Source organism: Symphalangus syndactylus, chromosome 10 (genome assembly GCF_028878055.3).
Source record: "Symphalangus syndactylus isolate Jambi chromosome 10, NHGRI_mSymSyn1-v2.1_pri, whole genome shotgun sequence".
Classification (NCBI taxonomy): Eukaryota; Metazoa; Chordata; class Mammalia; order Primates; family Hylobatidae; genus Symphalangus; species Symphalangus syndactylus.
The window spans coordinates 96,686,342-96,708,482 of record NC_072432.2 but is presented as its reverse complement, the minus strand read 5'-3'; the positions used below and the strand labels follow the sequence as shown (position 1 = coordinate 96,708,482).

Here is a 22,141-nt window from a genome sequence, read left to right as displayed (position 1 = left end):
GGACACATGTTCTTGGACCTCCTGAGGGCTGTGTCAGGGGCCATGGTCACTCATATTTGGCTCGGAATAAATCTCTTCAAATATTTTTGAAAATAGTTTGTCTCTTCGTAGACAACTCTGTGGGCTTGCAGATCTCGCCCCTGGTCAGCGGTGTATTCAGTCGCGGTGCCATCCCCATGTGGCCACAAGAACAAAAGCACGTTCTTAAGCCCAAGTGATACAATGGTTACTCCCATGAGTCCTTGGACACCTTCACCAAACGGCACTAGTAAGTGGCTCCTCTAGGCTGGGAGGAATGGAGAAGGCACAATACCAGCTCGGCTCACCACTCCAGGAGACCCCCGGGGTAAGGGGCTTGAGCACAGGCTCAACACTTCCCCACCACCGCCACCCTTATTTGGTCTGTGAAACTCCAGGGAGAGTCTTTATGGGAAGATGCATTCCTTCCAACACGTCATCGAGTGCTTACTTAGCCGTCTCCTTTTCAAGACCTGGGTCTATTTGCTGGCCCCTGAATTGCTCCACACCCTTCTGTGCCTTCTGATTGTCCACGTGCTCAACTTGTTGGAACATAGGAGATAGGCTATCTAGGGTTCTGCCCTCTCCCTGAGACAGGTAGAGAATGTGATCAGGTGCTGAGGGGCTGCTATGTTCCGGAGGCCAGGTGACATTCCACCTGAGGCCTGGGGACATGGCATTCTGTATTGACTGCTGTCGCTGTTCTCGCTGATGCTGGTTTGGTGTAAGAGATGATAAGAAAGCATCTTCCCTACGAATTGCAGAGAAGCAATTCTGGGCCTAGCCTCCCAAAGTGCTAAGATTACAGGGGTGAGCCATGGCACCTGGCCACCCTTCTTTTTTTTTCAGATGGAGTCTTGCTCTGTCGCCCAGGCTGGAGTGCAGTGGCACGATCTCGGCTCACTGCAAGCTCCGCCTCCTGGGTTCATGCCATTCTCCTGCCTCAGCCTCCCGAGTAGCTGGGACCACAGGCACCCGCCACCATGCCCGGCTAATTTTTTGTGTTTTTTGTGTGTGTGTTTTTTTTTTTTTTTTTTTGAGACGGAGTCTCGCTCTGTCACCCAGGCTGGAGTGCAGTCGCGCAATCTCCACCTCCCAGGTTCACGCCATTCTCCTGCCTCAGCCTCCCGAGTAGCTGGGACTACAGGCGCCCACCACCACGCCTGGCTAATTTTTTTGTATTTTTAGTAGAGACGGGGTTTTACCATGTTAGCCAGGATGGTCTCGATCTCCTGACCTCGTGATCCACCCGCCTCGGCCTCCCAAAGTGCTGGGATTACAGGCATGAGCCACCGCGCCCAGCCTATTTTTTCTATTTTTAGTAGAAACAGGGTTTCACCGTGTTAGCCAGGATGGTCTCGATCTCCTGACCTTGTGATCCGCCCACCTTGGCCTCCCAAAGTGTTGGGATTACAGGTGTGAGCCACCGTGCCCAGCCCTGGCCACTCTTCTGAAGGCAATTCACGAAGAGGAACTCAGATGTTGAAAGAGGGTCTCAGTCCTTACTCTCTGGCAGAGCCCCAGAGTACCCACTACCTTCACCCAAACAGCCTACCAGTATTTTATTGTTCATTTTTCTTTTTTTTTTTTTTGAGACGGAGTTTTGCTCTTGTTGCCCAGGCTGGAGTGCAATGGCACGATCTTTGCTCACTGTAGCCTCTGCCTCCTGAGTTCAAGCAATTCTCCTGCCTCAGCATCCCGAGTAGCTGGGATTACAGGCACCCGCCACCATACCTGGCTAATTTAATTTTTTGTTTTTTATTTTTTATTTTTTTTTTGAGACGGAGTCTCGCTCTGTAGCCCAGGCTGGAGTGCAGTGGCGCGATCTCGGCTCACTGTAAGCTCTGCCTCCCGGGTTCACGCCATTCTCCTGTCTCAGCCTCACGAGTAGCTGGGACTACAGGCGCCCGCCACCACGTCTGGCTAATTTTTTGTATTTTTAATAGAGACGGGGTTTCACCATGTTAGCCAGGATGGTCTCGATCTCCTGACCTCGTGATCCGCCCGCCTTGGCCTCCCAAACTGCTGGGATTACAGGCGTGAGCTACCGCGCCCGGTCAATTTTTTGTATTTTTAGTAGAGACAGGGTTTCACCATGTTGGCCAAGCTGGTCTCTAACTCCTGGCCTCAAGTGATCCGAACACCTCGGCCTCCCAAAGTGCTGAGATTATAGGCCTGAGCCATTGCACCTGGCCTATTGTTCTTTATTTTAATCCCAGCAGTTTGGGAGGCTGAGGTGGGAGGGTCACTTGATGCTAGGAGTTGGAGACCATCCTGGTCAACATGGTGAAACACCATCTCTATTAAAAATACAAAAATTAGCCGGGTGTGGTGGCACGTGCCTGAGGTACTCGAGAGGGTGAGGCAGGAGAATCCCTTGATTCTGGGAAGTGGGGGTTGCAGTGAGCAGAGATTGCACCACTGCACTCTAGCCTGGGCAACAGAGACTCCATCTCACAAACAAAAACAAAAAAAGCCTTTTTTTTTTTTTTTTTTTCTTTTTTTGAGATGGAGTCTCCCTCTGTTGCCCAGGCTGGAGTGCAGTGGTGTGATCTTGGCTCACTGCAACTTCCGCCTCCCGGGTTCAAGCGATTCTTCTGCCCCGTGTAGCTGGGATTACAGGCGCATGCCACCACACCCAGCTCATTTTTGTAGTTTTAGTAGAGACGGGGTCTCACCATGTTGGCCAGGCTAGTCTTGAACTCCTGACCTCAAATGATACACCCATCTTGGCCTCCCAAAGTGCTGGGGTTATAGGCATGAGCCACTGCGCCTGGCCTAACACCTCCTTTTTTAACTAAAAATGTCCCGACCCACTAGTAATGAGACTAACATTATTTTAAAGTGTTTATTTTTTTTTCTATAATACATTTCATTCAAATCATAAAAGTCTGATACATTTTTTTTCTCAAGAACAACTTACACTCATTTGAGATGCTTTTTCTTTGTTTTAATCTTATACGATGGACAAAGATACACTTTAATGGACAAAAAACATCAGAGTTCATTACAAATACAGCTTCCCAGGCCCCACCTCCAGCGCTTCTGACTGAGTGTCTGGGACGCATCCTAGGATCGCAAAACTGTAAAATTCCCCTAGTCAACTCCACGACAGGCAGGCCTGGAACCACCCTTAGTGGAATACTACTTAGGACTTGTCTGTCATCTACCAGAAGCAATTTCAGGAAATCAGGAATAATTACGTATACAGAAATAGCTCTTCTATAAAATTTCCATATAAAAATAATAGTATTTATTTACAAAGTCTGAGATACTACAAAATAATATATTAGGTTGTGTACTTCGGTCTAATAGAGGAAAGTCGACATTGGGCAAGTCAGATGTGGTGGTTGCATTTTCCTCTTACCTCTCGTTTAAATTGCTTAAAGCATGTGGCACCACGATGTATCTTTCATGCAGAAAAAAGAACTATATTTTCTGGAAATAAAACCCAACAGCTCATAGTCAGAGTAAAGCATTTTCAGATGAAAAGGTGAACAACCTAGTGATTTGGGCTCATGGCCCACCTTTACCCACCTTTTTTTTTTCTTTTGAGATGGAGTTTTGCTCTTGTTGCCCAGGCTAGAGTGCAATGGCACGATCTCGGCTCATTGCAACTTCTGCCTCCCAGGTTCAAGTGATTCTCCTGCCTCAGCCTCCTGAGTAGCTAGGATTACAGGCATGCACCATCACACCCGGCTAATTTTATATTTTTAGTAGAGACAGGGTTTCTCCATGTTGGTCAGGCTGGTTTCAAACTCCCGACCTCAGGTGATCCGCCCGCCTCGGCCTCCCAAACTGCTGGGATTACAGGCGTGAGCCACTGTGCCCAGCATACCCACCTCTTTTGTCCAAAACTCAAGGGTGATGGTGGTGAACCAAGTGCGTGAAGGAACTCAGTATTGAAACGTGATCCCTGGAGTGCAGCTGCCTGGGCAGCCAGTGCATATGGTTAGTGGGTGGTTCCATTTTTCAGGACACTGAGAGGTTGAACCTGTCATGGTACTACTAGGAAAAATAGAACTGCAACAAGCCCAGAGAAGCTATTCAGGAGAAAAGTAGCCCCACTGTCAGTGACGTTTTAAGATGAAAACCCTGGCCCCAGTGTGAACAAGCACAATCACCAGGACATGTGACATGAAGCTCGGCCATGGTGAAGTATGGTGACAAATGGCATGCACTGAGGCATGACAAGGGATGAGTTTTTAAATCCAAACATGATCTGGGGAAGCTTCCCTGTTATGATTCGACAGACATGGGCAGCACCAGCTGGTGTGGTGTGGAAGGACCAGTTGGTCACTGAACTCCTTGGACCCCTGCCAATGGCCAGCATGGGGCGCCCTTGTCCGTGGACGTCTCAGCCCGGGGTTTTCTGACTTGAGAGAGGCCTAAACCTGACACCACAGCCTCATGCTGGGGCTCGGGAGAGGAGTCCCACTTCTCCCCCTCAGCTGTTTGGCACTTGGTGACACAGGACTGATGCTAATCCAAAACCCATCTGAGAGGACTGTGGTGACAGCGTGGCCCTCACGGAGGGAAGAAGCTCTGGGTTTTGGTGCAGGCTCTGCCACAGACAGGCTGAGGGATGGGAGGCAAGTCAAGCTCTTGCTTGTTTCCCATCTCTAAATGAGCAGGGTGGGAGCGATGTTCTCCCACATCCTGAGACCTGCGGCGAAGGGGCGAGGCCTGACCCTGAGCATCAGCTACGTTGGCCTCCAATGTAGCGATAAGCAGGGAAGACCAAAGTCTAACCTGCTGAAACAGCAAGGGGCAAGACAGCACTGACTTCAACAGGCCTTTTTTGTAAAGCAAAAGGTAAGATGACGAGATCCGGCCTTAGCGTCTGAGAACAGCTGCACGGAATACACATTTAAATGAGCACTTTCTTCTATCTCAGCACCCTGGTGAATGGGTGTCAGAGAAATTTCTGGACCTGTCAGGGACTCCCAGCGTTTAGCCAGAGGGTCAAAGTGTTGTGCCCACTCACTTTTTCTTCTTTAGCATACTGTGGAGTGAGACATGTGGGAAAATCGGATCCCAGCGATTACCTAAGCGTCACTTCTCAGAGACATTTTGGTTAAGGGACTATTTCCTGAGAAATGTTATAATTTATGTGGGTATTGAGCTTGAATTTTTTTTAATCGTAAAATCTGGCTGGGCGCGGTGGCTCACGCTTGTAATCCCAGCACTTTGGGAGGCCGAGGCAGGCGGATCACGAGGTCAGGAGATCGAGACCACGGTGAAACCCTGTCTCTACTAAAAATACAAAAAATTAGCCCGGCGTGGTGGCGGGCGCCTGTAGTCCCAGCTACTCTGAGAGGCTGAGGCAGGAGAATGGCGTGAACCCGGAAGGCGGAGCTTGCAGTGAGCCGAGATCGCGCCACTGCACTCCAGCCTGGGTGACAGAGCGAGACTCTGTCTCAAAAAAAAAAAAAAAATCGTAAAATCTTAGGCTGGGCGCGGTGGCTCAAGCCTGTAATCCCAGCACTTTGGGAGGCCGAGGCAGGCGGATCACACGGTCAGAAGTTCAAGACCAGCGTGGTCAACATGGTGAAACCCCGTCTCTACTAAAAATACAAAAATTAGCCAGGCATGGTGGCACATGTCTGTAATCCCAACTACTTGGGAGGCTAAGGCAGGAGAATCGCTTGAACCTGGGAGGCAGATGTTGCAGTGGCTGAGATCGTGCCACTGCACTCCAGCCTGGGCAACAGAGCAAGACTCCATCTCGAGGGGAAAAAAAAATATGCAAACATCAGGCTTTTCTCTTCTTAGTAACCATGTTTGGCTTGAGTGGAAATTTAACCAAACACTGTTACCAACTGGGAATTTGAGGGCAGGAAGGCACATTGCTGAGGGTCATTCGAATGGCATTGTGCAGGCTCCTGATACATAGTGTGGGTCTTTGGGAAATGCATATTAGTTTTTATCAGTGCTTGGGGACCATTGCTTTAGGTACATGAATATGGGAACCCATTTGGGAAAACGGTTCTTAGAAGTCCAGTCATCAGCTTCACCAAAGCCAGCCCATATGCAGAATAGAGATGATCTCTTTGATGTAGCCAACAACTTAGAAACCCGTAAAATAGTTCTCAATTTCTAATCATTTTTCTTTTTCTTTTTTCTTTTTGAGACAGTGTCCTGCTCTGTTGCCCAGGCTGGAGTGCAGTGGCGGGATCTTGGCTCACTGCAACCTCCGCCTCCTGGGTTCAAGTGATTCTCCTGCCTCAGCCTCCCAAGTAGCTGGGACTCAGGCATGTGCCACCATGCCCGGCTAATTTTTGTATTTTCTAATGATTTTTCTACTGCATAGATTCAGTTGGAAAGTAGTGAATCTTTTTTAGAATCTTCTCTTGGTTTATGGAAACTGCTGGTAGCTAACTTTGCTTTGAAGTCTTAAGTTCCTGAACAGACTCCAAAATGAAAGCTTGAAACTGGAACAGTGGGGCCTCTGGAACTTAGGAGAGATTCCAAGTGCATATTATGGGACAGAGTGGCTTGTTAAGAAAGTATAGAGACATCTGTCTTTCCACCGTCTGACTCAGTAAAACTGTCTCTTTCCCAGAGGGGCCTTCCCCGGCCACCCCCAGCCAAAGCAGTCTGTCCCAAACGGTCCTGCTACGCTGCCGCGTTCTCCACAGCACTCATCAATCAATCTGCACGTGTTCCCTCTGTGATCATGTTTCCCCAGTAGGAGGAGAACCCAACGTCGGCAGGGCTCTCGCTGCTCCGCCCCAATGCCTGCTCACAGTAGGTACTCAAATGCTTACTGAATGAAGGATGAAATCTTAAGATGCACTGTCCAACCCCCACCCTTTACTTACCACTAAGGCAGCACAGTTTTAAGGTCTATTTCACAGACTTGTTGGGCAGGGACAGCCCATTTTGTTAGGGGAGGGAGTTTGATAGATATTAAAGGGCCCTTGAAATGAAATAATTTTTAAAAAGCTAAATAGAGCCGGGTACAGTGGCTCACACCTGTAATCCCAGCACTTTGGGAGGCTGAGGTGGGCAGATCACCTGAGGTCAGGAGTTCGACACCAGCCTGGGCAACACGGTGAAACCCTGACTCTACTAAAAATACAAAAAATTAGTCAGGTGTGGTGGCATGCGCCTATAATTCCAGCTACTTGGGAGGCTGAGGCAGGAGAATCACTTGAACCCGGGAGGCAGAGGTTGCAGTGAGCTGGGATCGCGCCACTGCACTCCAGCCTGGCAACAGGGCAAGACTCCGTCTCAAAAAAAAAAAAAAAAAAAGCTAAATAGGCTCCCCCCCGCGCCCCCCTCTCTCAGTGTGGTTATGGCAGGAATAGCTGAGGTAGTTCTCATCCTCTGCTAATCCACACTCCCTCCAGCACACACACTGTGTGTGTCGCATCTATACTTGGAGCAACTCTGCTCTATGACCCAAATAGCCAAAAAGAGTTGTGGTTTAGCAAACAGTCAAGTTATAGATGTCTTGCAGGGCTAAAGTGAGTCACTCCTCTGTGAAATATTTCCATTTGAGGCCGGGCGTGGTGGCTCACACCTGTAATCCGAGCACTTTGGGAGGCCGAGAGGGGTGGATCACAAGGTCAGGAGATCGAGACCATCCTGGCTAACACGGTGAAACCCCGTCTCTACTAAAAATACAAAAAAATTTTAGCCAGGCGTGGTCGCGGGCACCTGTAGTCCCAGCTGAGGCAGGAGAATGGCGTGAACCCGGGAGGCGGAGCTTGCAGTGAGCCGAGATTGCCACTGCACTCCAGCCTGGGTGACAGAGCGAGACTCAGTCTCAAAAAAAAAAAAATCCATTTGAATTATCTGATAGGAGCTACCTTGTTTTCAAGGACTGACTCTGGCATTATTTTTCAAATATGGCAGAGTACTGTTACAACTGTAAAATTTGTTAATGGAAGGAGTATCCTCTTTATCCTGCTAAAACGGCAGAAACCACATAGCTTTTTCTTCCCATCACTTCTTGAAAGAATTAAATTGAAGGACGCCAAACATGTGGACATTGTCTGTAGTTTCTCGGGCAGTAGGTGTCGCTGAGGGGTAGAGGACCACCGTGTTGGCCGCTCCTTTCCCACCCTCCTCCAAGGCCCACATTGATCATAAGGCACGAGGTATACAAACACCACAACTGGACACAGACTGACAGCGGGGAAGAGGAAGGCAGCCTGATAAGCACCTGGGGCCCATAAGCGCTGCTGTGTGCCAAGGTGGCACCACCCTTCCCACTGAGGGCCAGACACGCAGGTCCTAGTGCCACTGTGCATGTGCTAAATAGAGCCAGCACTTCCTCAATGAATGATGCCACACGCTTGAAAGGGGGACAGCCACACTCACCCTCAAGGGGAAAAGGCCTCTTGAACTCCCCCACAATCAGTGTGTGCCAGCAGCCCTGGGAGGAGTGATCTGTGTGTGGCAAGTGACCCAGTGTGCCATTATAACAAAGAAGCCTGGGCACTGTGAGCACAACTTTCCCCCGCCTCTCCCACTTTTTTGTTTTTTTTTTTTTTGGACAGTCTCGCTCTGTCACCCAGGCTGGAGCGCACTGGTGTGATCCTGGCTCTACAACCTCCGCCTCCTGTGCTCAAGGAATCCTCCCACCTCAGCCTCTTGAGTAGCCGGGCCTACAGGCATGCCCCACCACACCCAGCTTATTTTTGTATTTTTGTAGAGACAGGGTTTTGTCATGTTGCCCAGGCTGGTCTTGAACTCCTTTGCTCAAGCAATGTGCCCACCTTGGCCTCCCAAAGTGCTACGATTACAGGCGAGAGGCACTGCACCCAGCCCACAGTTTCCTAACACTGCCTCACTTTGATTTTGTGTCAAATTGTGACTCAGTGCTGAGCTTTAGACCCAGATTAATGTTGAGGGGGAATACAGAAGAGAATTGGCCTTTCTGAACAGCTCAACCTAGTTTCTAAAGGCAAGATTTTACTCCATCGACATGTACTGGTGACCACGATGTCACTCTGTGAGCCGGCCTCACCAGTAACCCAAACACGGAGACCGTTTCCCACCAACAGCACACACCTATGGCTGGGGTGGCCAATGATGGGGCACCAATAAGGATAAGAGTCTTTGGCGGCTTTCTTTTTTTTTAAGCCCATATTTTATCAATTTAAAGCATGAGAGCAGCAGAGATGGAGAGTAGAGAAAAAAACAGGTTTCCCAAGAACTCTGGCAAGAATGTTGCTATTTGGTGAAGGAATGGTTATCATTAGTGCACCTGTCTTAAATCCTGAAATGCATCTTGGGACCTGCAGTTCAATATTTTGAAGACTACAAAGGTAGCTGTGGCCGTCGGCCTCTCCAGGTCCCTGCTGGGTCCCAGAGATGAGAAAAAGGGTGGAGTTAGTAAAAAGAGGAGGCTGCCCCTTAAAGGACAGTTTGGTTTGGAGGGAAATCCCAATCCGTGCAGCTGAAATCTCCCCTGCAGGCCCCTGGGGACCTGCTGTCACCTCCCCGGTGTTCCTGACTGGTCTGAGAGGTGTGCTCCAGAGCCCATGATAAGACCGAGTTCTCTAGAAACTGCCTCTGAGTCTGTACTATGGCTTATTTCTGACAGAGTGAGACTTTTGTATCAAAGGAGCTTCAGCTAAAGTTGAATGTTTTTGTTTCTCAGTTTTTATGGCCTTATTAAACATGTTGAGCTAGCCAAAGCTTTCTCCTCCTCACCACGCTCAGTGTCAGCATGGTGGTGAGGCTATAAAGAGGCACCACAGGAAGGAGCCTGCACTTCCCCCATGGGATTTAAAAAAAAGAACCAATTTGGGCCATGCTTGGTGCATCTAGCATAATCTTGGGACAAATCCACATGATTCAGGTCAAAGTTTTGGAGTTAATTCTCCCATTATTATTTGCTCCTTTCCAAGGCCTTAATGTGAAATTCAGTCAGGGTCTGGCCATGGTGGCAGGTGTCCCTACACTCTTTCATTCAGAGAAGCAGAAGCTGTGAATACACCACTGCAGTATTTCTAACGACATCTTGAGCCATAAACAAACAACATAACTGCACTACCATATATCCAGGCAGTAGGAGTGTCCAACGTTTTCCAGTGTTTCTGCGAAACACTAAATATTGGATTAGTTTGAAATGCAACTGACCCCAGGAGTGGGCTCAATAAGGTCATTCTGATTAATGAAAATGTGAAAAAAGGTGACATGTACAAGGAAACAATGCTGTTCATATTCTTGAAATAGACTTTTCTTGAAGACAAAAGTAATGACATTTGGTTCATTTTCACAAATTGCACACTGGGTGAGATCATACAATTATTGCAGGGAACTGTAGGCAAGCAATTTGGTCATAGGAGTTTGTTTCTTTGTCTTGTTTTAAATGAAAAAGCTATATGAAATGCATAGCTTCGATTAACCTAAAGATACAGTTTCCTTCTTTGTAAAACTCCAGATTTAGGATGCTGGCAAAAGGCAGTGCTGGCAAAGTATTTAATGCACATGGAAATGCTATTCTATTTTGGCTTCCAGAAGTAGCCCTAGTAAATTCTATGCACCAATGCATTGGCTAATAATAATTTCAGTTTTACTATAAATTATCTAAATGTCACTTAAGTACTTAAGAAGTAGCGCTCGCTCCTTTCTAGAAGCTGTCTAAGGCAGCTGATGCGTAAAGCACCTCATCTAGACCTCCAACTAGTTCAGCAGTTCAATCTGTGCCCCTTGGCCACAGGACTGCCCTCGGTATCCCTCACTACACAGCTCCCCTCTCCTGGGGACTTTTCATGTTCATTTCTACCTTGTCAAAGGCAGTCCAGGCAAGGAAGAGAAACGTCAGAAACACGATCGTCAAGGACTGCTCCGTGTAGCAATCTCAATTCTAAGAATAATTACATGGGTGTGAGGAACACAAAAATCCCACCTCATAGGAGATAAATGAGTTACACTCACACTGCCAACTCTCCAGGGATTATCCCCACTATCTCCTCAGAAGGCGTGCTTTGTTATATCATCTACTGCTCTGTTGGCCAGACTTTCATTCACACTATGTTAACTTTCATCTCAATCATCTCAGCCTTCATGTGATTTGCTTATTGTGTTTCTCTAGTTTTCACTGAACACACAGTGCAGACAAAGGCAAAGACTGAAGCAATCATTTCAAAAACAAGAGCTCACACTACAAACACACATGAGCATCACATATTGACACGTAGGCTTTCTCTTGTCTTTCTTTATTCTGGGGAGGAGGAATCCTCCTCATCATCTTCCTCATCTTCATCATTGAACGAACAGGGGGTCTCGCCTCGCGACTCGGAGCAGTGAGAGGCCGCACTGCTGGACTGGTGACTGTTTGGGGCCAGGAACTGCCCAGTTGCTAAGGCCACTTCTGCATCCAAGCATAACCCTTGGTTTACACTAGCAAACAATTAAAAACACACAGGCTCATTAACGTGGTATAAACAGTTTTGTAAAACATAGGAATAAAAACATAGGAAGGAGGTGCCATTGGTGAGATCTGCCACAAACCTGCTCAGCAGGACCTGTGCTGCAGTAACATGACCCTGGCTCACCCCTACACAGACAGGGCTCTGGGGTTTGCCTTTCTAACCCTGAAAAAAATACGTACCTTGACTGGGGTAAGGTGGCACCAGTGGTCAGGTCTAAATTTGAAACCGATTGGGTAGAGTTCAGAAGTAGTCCCTGATTTAACCAAGAAGGTCCTGTGGAGATATCTAAGGGAAAAAATGAAAACAAAAAATGTTGGTCCTGCAAGTTCTGTGGCTGCTGTTGTTACAGTCTGAAGAAAGCACAGGAAAGCAGGAGCTAAGCTTACTCTTCATGACCGCTAGACAATTCTCTTGCTGTGAGAAGAACCCAGGTTTCTTAATCTTCTTGGAAGAAAAAAAAATTTCTAGAACATAAGAGCAGGAAAAAAAAAAATACGAGAAGGCAGCTTATGGAGAGAAGGTATTCAAATGAAAACACTCACGGGCGCTTTCTTACTCTTTTTTCTTAGATAAGCCCTCCGGAGCACAGCCCATGGGATAGAGCCCAGTGTACCATCCTCAATGCCTGCTGCCCTCACCACAAAAGACCTGGACTGTGGTGCTGAGAGCCAAAGCCAGAAGTGGGAAAAGAGAAAATCAAATCAGAAATACATGAGGTAAGAAGGCCACCCTGCTTAGAGGGCAGACAGACATGTTTTGGCCAAAACCCCCACCGCAACGTCTTTTCAGGTGCCTGCTGCTGGTGAACTCAATGCTGCTACTCATCATATACCTATTCTTTTTCCTGACAAGATTTTTCCTGGTGTCCTTTGCTTTCTAATTCAAACTAGCTCTTATTTTAAAAAGGTCACATGCAGTCATGTTTTTAATGAGGCAGAGACAGACATTACTGTTTTAGTCTACAGAAGATATTTTGGGCTGAGCACGGTGGCTCACGCCTGTAATCCCAGCATTTTGGGAGGCCAAGGTGGGCGGATCACCTGAAGTTGGGAGTTCTGTCCAACATGGAGAAATCCCATCTCTACTAAAAATACAAAATTAGCTGGGCGTTGTGGTGCATGCCTGTAATCCTAGCTACTCAGGAGGCTGAGGCAGGAGAATCACTTGAACCCGGGAGGCAGAGGTTGCAGTGAGCTGAGATCACACCATTGCACTCCAGCCTGGGCAACAAGAGCGAAACTCCATCTCAAAAAAAAGAAAACAAAGAAAGAAAAAAAAAAAAAAAAAAGAAAAGAAAATATTTTGGAAATCTCCTTGCCATCTTCTTTTCTATACATATACCACATTTATCCTATGACAACACTGATCAATTCTTATTGTAATTTTACTGGTTTAATACTTTTTATCTTCCCATCTACAGTGTTAGCTCAAAGAAGGCAGTAACTGGAACATGTAAGATCTAAATGTGGCGGGGCACGGTGGCTCATGCCTGTAATCCCAGCACTTTGGGAGGCCAAGGCAGGCAGATTGTTTGAGCTCAGGAGTTTGAGACCAGCCTGGCAAACATAGCAAAGCCCCATCTCTATTAAAAATACAAAACTTTAGCCAGGCATGGTGATACATGCCTGTAATCCCAGCTACTAGACAGGCTGAGGCAGGAGAATCACTTGAACCCAGGAGGCGGAGGTTGCAGTGAGCTGAGATCGTGCCACTGCACTCCAGACTGGGTGACTGTCTCAAAAAAACAAAAAAACAAAAAAGTTACTGAATGAATGAGTATAGTCTCTGTCAGCTGCCACTTTACAAAATAAGTGGTAGATACATTAAAAGTAATTCCTAAAAAGAAATTCTATAAGCCCAAACACACACTCAGAAAATGTAATTTGCTAAAATGAGCTATGATTTAATTGAATCAAAATCTTTTTGCAATTACTGTACAAAAAAATGAAACTATATGATTTAGATTGGAAACTCTGGTATCCAAACAAGAGGCCATTCCCATGTAGGAAAAAAGTAAACTAAATGACTATGCTAATTTTAGAACCGTCTTATGAACCTTTTTCTTTGAGACAGCTGTGGAAAAAAAAGAGACTTCAAGTCTAAGAAGAATAGCAGACTTTAAATACATTAAATAACAACAAGTCTGTACAAGAAAATAAAATTAAAGCCAGAATCTTGTGCTGAATATTAATTAGTATATAGAACTATAGAAACCTTCTGTCAGAACACAGCTATTTACTTGTTTGTGAGCATAACACATTACATTCTCTTTTTACAATGGATTGGAAAAGCCTACATTTCTTTCCTATTATCACAAGATCCACACAATGGTTCTCACACTCCCACCGAGGCCATTCTGCCCCTTTACACACGAGAGGCACATGTTTCTTCCTTTGAACTAACCAGAAAGTCTGTATCCCAGTCTGCAAATGAGGTCACGAAGAGATCAAAACCACAGAGCCTGCCTAATCGCCCTGAGCCTTTTCACTGGGAGTAAGCTAAAATAAAGTTCTGGTGATTGATTGAGTAAGCCCTTTATTCAGATTCTGCTGGCCTTCCAATGACACAGCAGGACCCAGGCTGGAGAGCGTGGGGAGAGGAGAGCTGGGTGGGGAGATGGAACAGGTGGGCCGAGGGGCAAGGAGAGGCGGGGGGCCCTTGCAGGGGATGAATGGTGCCAACCGAAGAACTAAAACAGAAACCAAATCTCAGCCAACAAACTCTTCTGTTGTGAGCAAAGGGCCAAATCATAGAATAAAACAAAATTAAAGCTACCTTTTTGCTTACATTGGATTTAACGTATCTTAGAACTAGTATTAAAATGCCTTTAAAAAGCGATGTGAAATTCTAGACGTTTATACTTACAAATAAAAGAAAGCAAAGGCAAAAACACTGCTAATATATTCAATTTTTTTTTTTTGAAGACAAAGTTTTGCTCTGTTGCCCAGGCCGGAGTGCAGTGGTGCAATCTCTGTTCACTGCAACCTCTGCCTCCCAGGTTCAAGTGATTTTCCGGCCCCAGCCTCTCAAATAACTGGAATTATAGGCATGTGTCACCATGCCTGGCTAATTTTTGCATTTTTAGTAGAGATGGAGTTTTTGCCATGTTGGCCAGCCTGGTCTTGAACTCCTGACCTCAAGTGATATGCCTGCCTCGGCCTCCCAAAGTGCTGGGATTACAGGCGTGAGCCACGCACCCAACCTAGATAGTCAAATTGTATCTGCAAAATATATAATATTTTCAGGAATTAGGAAAATCAGGAAGATTTCTAAATTAGTGAAAAAAATCTTAATTATAGGTCATGTAAAACATAGTGCTTCTGTTTTCAAGTATACTCAGTATAATTTTACAACTCTATAAAAAGACAAGTAACTCTACTTAAACATGGGCAAAGGATGCACTGTGGGAGGCCAAAGCAGGTGGATCACCTGAGGTCAGGAGTTCGAGACCAGCCTGGCCAACATGGTGAAACCCTGTCTCTACTAAAAATACCAAAACTAACCGGGCATGGTGGCAAGGTGCCTGTAATCCCAGCTACTCAGGAGGCTGAGGCAGGAGAATCACTTGAACCTGGGAGGTGGAGGTTGCAGTGAGCCAAATTACGTCACCGCACTCCAGCTTGGGTGACAGAGTGAGACTCCATCTCTAAATAAGTAAGGATGTGGAGAAATTGGAACCCTTATCCATTGCTGGTTGGACTGTAAATGGTACAGGAGCTTTGGAAAACAGTTTGGTATTTCCTTAAAATGTTAAACACAGAGTTACCATATGACCCACCAATTTCACTCGTAGGTGTATGTTTTTAGAGCTAAAAACATATGTTTACACATAAACTTTTATAAGAATGTTAACAGCAGCATCATTTGAGATAGCCAAAAAGTGGAAACAGTCCAAATGTCTACCAACTGATGAATGGATAAACAAAACGTGGTCCATCCATACAATGGAATAGTATTTGGCAATAAAGAGGAATGAAGTACTGATGGTGCTACACCATGAACGACCCTGGAAACATCACACTAAGTGAAAGAAGCTATCCACACAATGCCCCATGCTGGAGGGTTCCATTCACATAAAGCATCTGCCTAGAATAGGCAAATCCATAGTGACACAAAGTAGATTAGTGGTTGCCAGGGGCTGAGGGAGAATGGGGGAATAGAGAGAGACTGTTAATGGGTTTGGGTTTCTTTTTGGGTTTTTAAATTAAAATATTCTGGAATCACATAGTGGTGATGATTAGCAACCTTGTGAATATACCAAAACATCATTGAACTGACATTTTTAAATGGTGTATTTTATGGCATGCATGTGAATTCAATCTCAATTTAGAAAAGCTACAATGGTATCATTTCAGACCCACCTGATTGGGAAAATAGAACACTTCTATTCTGCTGGGGAAAGTGTAATTTGGTAAAATCAAATTGAAAATTTTTGGTATCATCTAGTAAAGCTGAAGATGTACCCAACTCTGACCTAACAAGTTCAATCTGTACGTTTGCATGTGGTTACTAGGATACATGTATAGGAATGTTCAAAGCAGTACTGTATTTTAACATCAAGCAATCAGAAACAGTTTATTTTCAGTAAAATAAACAGATAAGCTGTGATGTATTCATATAATGGAATTTTACACAGGATTAAGAATGTATGAATTATATCTACATTAAATCACATGGATGACTCTAAAGAACATAATATTGAGTGAAAAAAAATCAAATCACCAAAGAGTATATTACTATGATTTCATTTATATAGAGCAGAAGTAGGCAAAACTAAATAATACATTATTTCCAGTTTACCATTTTGGTTTATCTCTAAAGAAAAGCAAGTGAATGACAATGAAATTTAAGAGAATGGTTATACTTGAGGGGTGGGAAAGGGCACAGAGCCTGGGGCAGGGGCATGCAGTGGACTGGAACAGTAAATATAGTCAACTTGAGAAGTTTTACTGTAAAGAGGAGCAACGTACACAAATGTGAATCCAGGTTTACCCTGTTCTGCCCTTTTTTTCCCCTGACATTTAAACTTTCAGTCCACTCCTCCTCTCTGAATTCAATTAATCAAATGATATTTTTATGTATGGGCAGATAATAGATATATTAAATTTTCCATTAGAGGGAAATAGGATGTACCTACTTTTTTTGTTTGTTTTTTTGAGACAGAGTTTCGCCCAGGCTAGAGTGCAATGGCAATCTCAGCTCACTGCAACCTCCACCTCCCGGGTTCAAGTGATTCTCCTGCTTCAGCCTCCTGAGTAGCTGGGATTACAGGTATGTGCCATCACGCCCGGCTGATTTTTTGTATTTTTTTAGTAGAGACAGGGTTTCACCATGTTGGCCAGGCTGGTCTCGAAGTCCTGACCTCAGGTGATCCACCGCGCCCGGCCAGGATGTATTGCCCAAAGTTTCCCTTGAAGTATCCACAGGGCACTAAGAGAAGATTTTTTAAAATTCCCTCATTGAGCTTTTACTAGCTTACTCTAACTAGGCTCTAAGCTAGGTACTGGGAATTACAAGATCTCTCTGAAGAGCCAAATTTAGTGCTGAGTGAGCCAATTTAGATATAATAGTATATAATGTGTGGTGTATAGATGTAAGTTCATAATGTTATGAAACAACCTATTTAATTTTTGAAAAAATGGTCCTAAAGTGTTAAAGGTTTCAGTTTGTCGACACATGCACAGATGTTCTAAAATTTTGCAATTTTCTATAAGAAAGGTTTTAACAAGTTTGGATTCAATATTTAATCAGGGACAACACATGAAAGCATCAGTTAACATACCTGTGATATAACCTTCTAAAGCCTTTGGCACCAGGGATTTCGCAAGTTTCAGATCCTCCAGAGAGCATTTGCCTGACTCCAGGCCAAATGACATTCCCATCCGCTTTAGTACTTCTATGTCATCATGGATCTCAAAGGTGTTGTCAAAATTGAAAAGATACTCAAACCTGCATCAGGAAACAAAGTAAAGGGTTTTTGGTGGTGCTGGAGAGGTCTGAATAGTTTTGCATTCTATAGTTTAAGTAACAGAATGGGGGCCTAAATCCAGCTATAGTGCTAGAAATTGCTACCATTTAGAGAACCATGAGTCTGCCCAGGGGAATGACATCTCAAATAAAACACTTTCCCAATTAAAACAGCATTCCTCTGACAGATGATAGAAACCCACAAACTTTAGCCCTAACGCTGTTACAAACAGAGGATAGAAATTTTGTTCTAAATCCAGTACTTCTCAAAGTTGCCTACAGCTTTGCCACAAAAGAAAATCCTTTCTACTTTAATATTACGATATCCCTATTCCAAGTTGGCCTGTTAGCTTTGAGGAAAAAAACATTTTGAATGCTTACTTCATTTTCATGAGTCAAATGTTAGCTACAGCCTACTTCAGATAAGCAATAAATAGAAGACTTTCAACAAATGAAAACACCCCAAATCCTGTCCTGAGAGGCTAAGGAGTAAAAGGTTTTAAGAAAAAATGTCACATGTAATACAAGCACATTTCCAAATACGTTTGGAAAGTACCCAAACTGGATTCCCAGCTTCCCAGCAGCCCAACATACTTCAATCAAGTGGCAAAAGAAGGAAGACACAGTCCTTCCGACTCCTAGGCTAGGCCTGGAGCACCTTCATCATGGGCCTCAGCCCTGCAGGGACAGCGTTTGGGGACAATGGTAGGTTCCACCTGGTCATGAAATTCTATTAAAATCATGTGAGGGTAAAACTTTATACCCTATCTAAGATAATTTGAATAACAGATTATCTTAGGAGCAAAAATTATAATTTGAAGCAAAATACCAATTTCAGTAATCTAAAGTATATGAATTTGATTAAAGTACAATAACAATTTAAAAAAAAATCTGAAGTGGGTGCCTGCCACAGGGATGATTTCAGGCGTCTGTTAAAGGCAGATCATTTTGTAAACGTAATCCTCATTGTGGAAAGCCTCTCAGCTAATTATGGGGAAAGACTGCATCACCAAAGTAACTGAAAGATAGGGTTTTTGGACCTACGTCGGATAACAAGCTTGTACAAGCTACTCAGAGCCTCCTTTCCTCTACTCAAAGGAAGGCCAAGGAAAGGGCATGAGTCAGGGACCACCCAAGAGATGGAAGCCTCACCAGATTCCAGCCTGGGGGAACAGTGTCCATAATTCCCCTAGGCCAATGATTCCCAGATTTTCCTGTCATTCTTTTTACACTTAGGAGACTAACCTAAGAAGATAGTTTTATAATTCTCCATACAAAACAAGAGACTAATTAGAGAGAGCAACTAGAATGCTAAGTTTTGTGTTTTTTATCTGAAAAGATGCATCTCAGCTCAATGCAACCTTTGCCTCCTGGGTTCAAGTGATTCTCCTGCCTCAGCCTCCTGAGTAGCGGGGAGTACAGGCGTGTGCCACCATTCCTGGCTAATTTTTGTATTTTTAGTAGAAATGGGGTTTCACCATGTTGGTCAGGCTGGTCTCGAACTCCTGACCTTATGATCCACCCACCTTGGCCTCCCAAAGTGCTGGGATTACAGGTGTGAGCCACTGTGCCCGGCCTGAATTCTCAGTTTTCTGAGACTATGTTAATGGTCCTCTTTGACATATATTTATAAAGAATTTGCAAGTGTGTGTAAAATAATTCAGATATCTACCACTTACCACTGGGCTGGGTTCTATATTAATTTACCCATAACTTTTTGAAACTGGCAAGGTAAATACTATAATTCTTATTTTTGTGGAGAAAAGAACATGATCTCAGAGAGGTTAAGAAACTTAGAAGATTAAAAAATGGATCAGCTTTAGATGGCCAAGGACTGCACCTGCAGTCCTGGCTACTAGGAAGGCTGAGGCAGCGGGACCGCTTGAGCCCAGGAGTTTGAGGCTGCAGTGAGCTATGATCGTGCCTGTAAATCGCCACTGCACTCCAACCTGGGCAACAGTGAGAATAGTGAGAATCCACTCTTTTTTTGGGAGGGACGGAGTTTTGCTCTTGCTGCCCAGGCTAGAGTGCAATGGTGCAATCTTGGCTCACTGCAACCTCTGCCTCCTGGGTTCAAGCGATTCTCCTGCCTCAGCCTCCTGAGTAGCTGGGATTACAGGTGTGCATCACCACGCTGATTTTTGTATTTTTAGTAGTGACAGGGTTTCACCATGTTGGCCAGGCTGGTCTCAAACTCTTGACCTCAGGTGATCCGCCTGCCTTGGCCTCCCAAAGTGCTGGGATTACAGGCATGAGCCACCATGCCCGGCCAAGAATCCACTCTTAAAAAAAATATATTGGTTCTGGTTTACTTCATAACCTACACGGTCTCTACTATTTCTTTTTGTGTCTATAGCCTCAATTATTAAATAGTTTTGAAATTCCTGCTGTTTTTTTCTTTTTTCTTTTTTTGAGACAGAGTCTTGCTCTGTCGTCCAGGCTGGAGTGTAGTAGCACAATCTCGGTTCACTGCAACCGCTGCCTCCCAGGTTCAAGCGTTTCTCCTGCCTTGGCCTCCCTAGTAGCTGGGACTACAGGCGTGCGCCGCCAAGCCTGGCTAATTTTTGTATTTTTAGTAGAGACAGGGTTTCACTGTGTTGGCCAGGCTGGTCTCGAACTCCTGATCTCAGGTGATCCACCGGCCTTGGCCTCCCAGAGTGCTGGGATTACAGGTGTGAACCACCGCGCCTGGCTAACCCTTGTTTTGTGTGTGTGCCTTCTTACTGGAGTGGCCCGGAATCTCTGGACACAACAGAGACCGGCAGAGGGCGCAAGAGCGCCAGGAAGAAGAGTGGGAAAACAAGTGGCACTGAAGCCCAAGGGCAATGTCATGGCTCTAGGAGACAGGAAGTTCTGGTCTCCCTGGGACAGTTCTGGGGTATGCCTGTGGTACCGATGCAATTATTATAGAGTCTTCTTTTGCGTTAATAAATCCCAATTTGAACAATAAACTATAGGCTGACCTTTTGTAACAGCAGCTAACAATTAAAAAACGTTTACCTCGAGTCATTATAGACATTAACTCATTTAATCCTCACAAGGCTGGGAAGTGATAGGGGCCCCAGTATCATTCCTATTTGTTCTTGAGAAAACAGAGCTTTGCAGCAGTGAAGTGGGGGAGCCATAACCGGTACATGGACCCATCTCACTCTGCACCCTATATATACTCTTAACTCTTTTATGGTACTGGTCACAGCCTGAAGACCACAGAGAGAAACTTTTTCATGAAGGGTAAAATACATCACAAATTAATTCTATATTTTGAAAAGTGCTACTTCTTATTTGCCATGATGAATATTATCACTGATCTTAGTTAAAATGTAAAAACACAATTTAAAGAAAGCAAAGAATGTGCCAGGCATTTTCATGTCTATTCATACATTCATTAATAAACAGAAGCATGCATAACTATGATATAGCAAAACAAAGAAATAATTGGTTTAATGCCACATGTTGACCTAAAATATTTCCATAATAAACTATGACAGTGAATCACCAATGAATCTACCTTGTCCCAGACCCACAGTGCTGGGCTAACTTATCATAGTTACTTGCTCAGAGTTACCACATACATGCAGCGTGTCATAGGTTGGGTCCAGACACCACCACACACATATAATACAGACAGCACAGTGCCTGGCACAAGACAGGGGACCAGAGAGGGTGAGGGTTGGAGTGCACACTAGTGGAAGATTGCACCCATGGTTCAGGAGGTGTTTCATGTGCCCCAAGGAAGCCAGCCTTTGAGGGGTGCAAATAATAAAGTGCATCCTTCTTGAGTTTGCAAATGATATGAAAATGTTAACAGAAGGCCAGCCCTGCACCCATCCCTAGTTCTCCACTCACTTGTCGCTGGAGATGCTGCAATCTATGACTGTTTTTCTGCTTGTATTGATGATTATGAATGGCAGCTGAATGGTAGAGTTCAGAGCTGGCGGGCCCTGGTTTTGCTGCTCATTTTGTCGATTTCTCTGTACCAGGTTTTTGAAAGCGATTTGCTGTAATGATCAATAAAAAGAATATGGTCAATTGTGCATAAGTGAGTTGGAATTTAAAAGAATTAAGATAATACCTTTAAAATATAGTTTAAAATTAGAGTTTAAAGAGACATCCTGCCTGCACTAATGAATTTTAAAAATTAAACATTTAAGAAAGAATGATCCAACTCAATAAATACATTTTTCCATCATCCATAGAAACAAGACCTCACAATCTGGAAACCAGTAGGCACCTGGAACTCTTCAGCAAATGACACAGCAAGGGTGATACCATTTATATAACAACACAGACTCCTGACAGTTTGGGGTCAAATATGCCCTTTAGGATGTGTAGCCCAGGGATATGCAAACATTTTAAAGCCACAAAATCGTTTCTTCAAATAAAATCTCACGGGAGGCCGGGCACAGTGGCTCACGCCTGTAATCCCAACACTTTGGGAGGCCAAAGCAGGTGGATTGCTTGAGTCCAGGAGTTTAAGGCCAACCTGGGCAACATGGCAAAACCCTATCTATCTCTACAAAAAATACAAAAACTAGCTGGGCATGGTGGTATGTACCTATAGTCCCAGCTACCCAGGAGGCTGAGGTGGGAGGATTGTTTGAACCCAGGGGGGGCAGAATTTGCTGTGAGCAGAGATCATACCACTCCATTCCAGCCTGACAGAATGAGACCCTGTCTCAAAACAAAACAAAACAAACAAAACTCATGTAAAACAGATGGAAGTGGCACTGTTCAGGCTGGCTGCAGTAAGGCCAGGTCCT

General features: G+C 44.9%; 1 protein-coding gene across 19 annotated transcripts in view; it reads right to left on the bottom strand.

Moving 5' to 3' along the window:
• Positions 1-10,176: 10,176 nt before the first annotated feature.
• Positions 10,177-22,141, bottom strand: part of TFDP2 (transcription factor Dp-2) — a 198,596-nt gene continuing 186,631 nt past the window's right edge. For all 19 annotated transcript variants that reach the window (XM_055295185.2, XM_055295186.2, XM_063610686.1 and 16 more), the window contains 4 exons: positions 21,228-21,379; positions 17,197-17,363; positions 11,594-11,699; positions 10,177-11,382 (listed from right to left, as the gene is read on the bottom strand). In XM_055295185.2, coding sequence (XP_055151160.1) covers positions 11,199-11,382; positions 11,594-11,699; positions 17,197-17,363; positions 21,228-21,379 — 609 coding nt within the window. In that variant the 3' untranslated portion in view covers positions 10,177-11,198. The remainder of the gene's footprint in view (positions 11,383-11,593; positions 11,700-17,196; positions 17,364-21,227; positions 21,380-22,141) is intronic.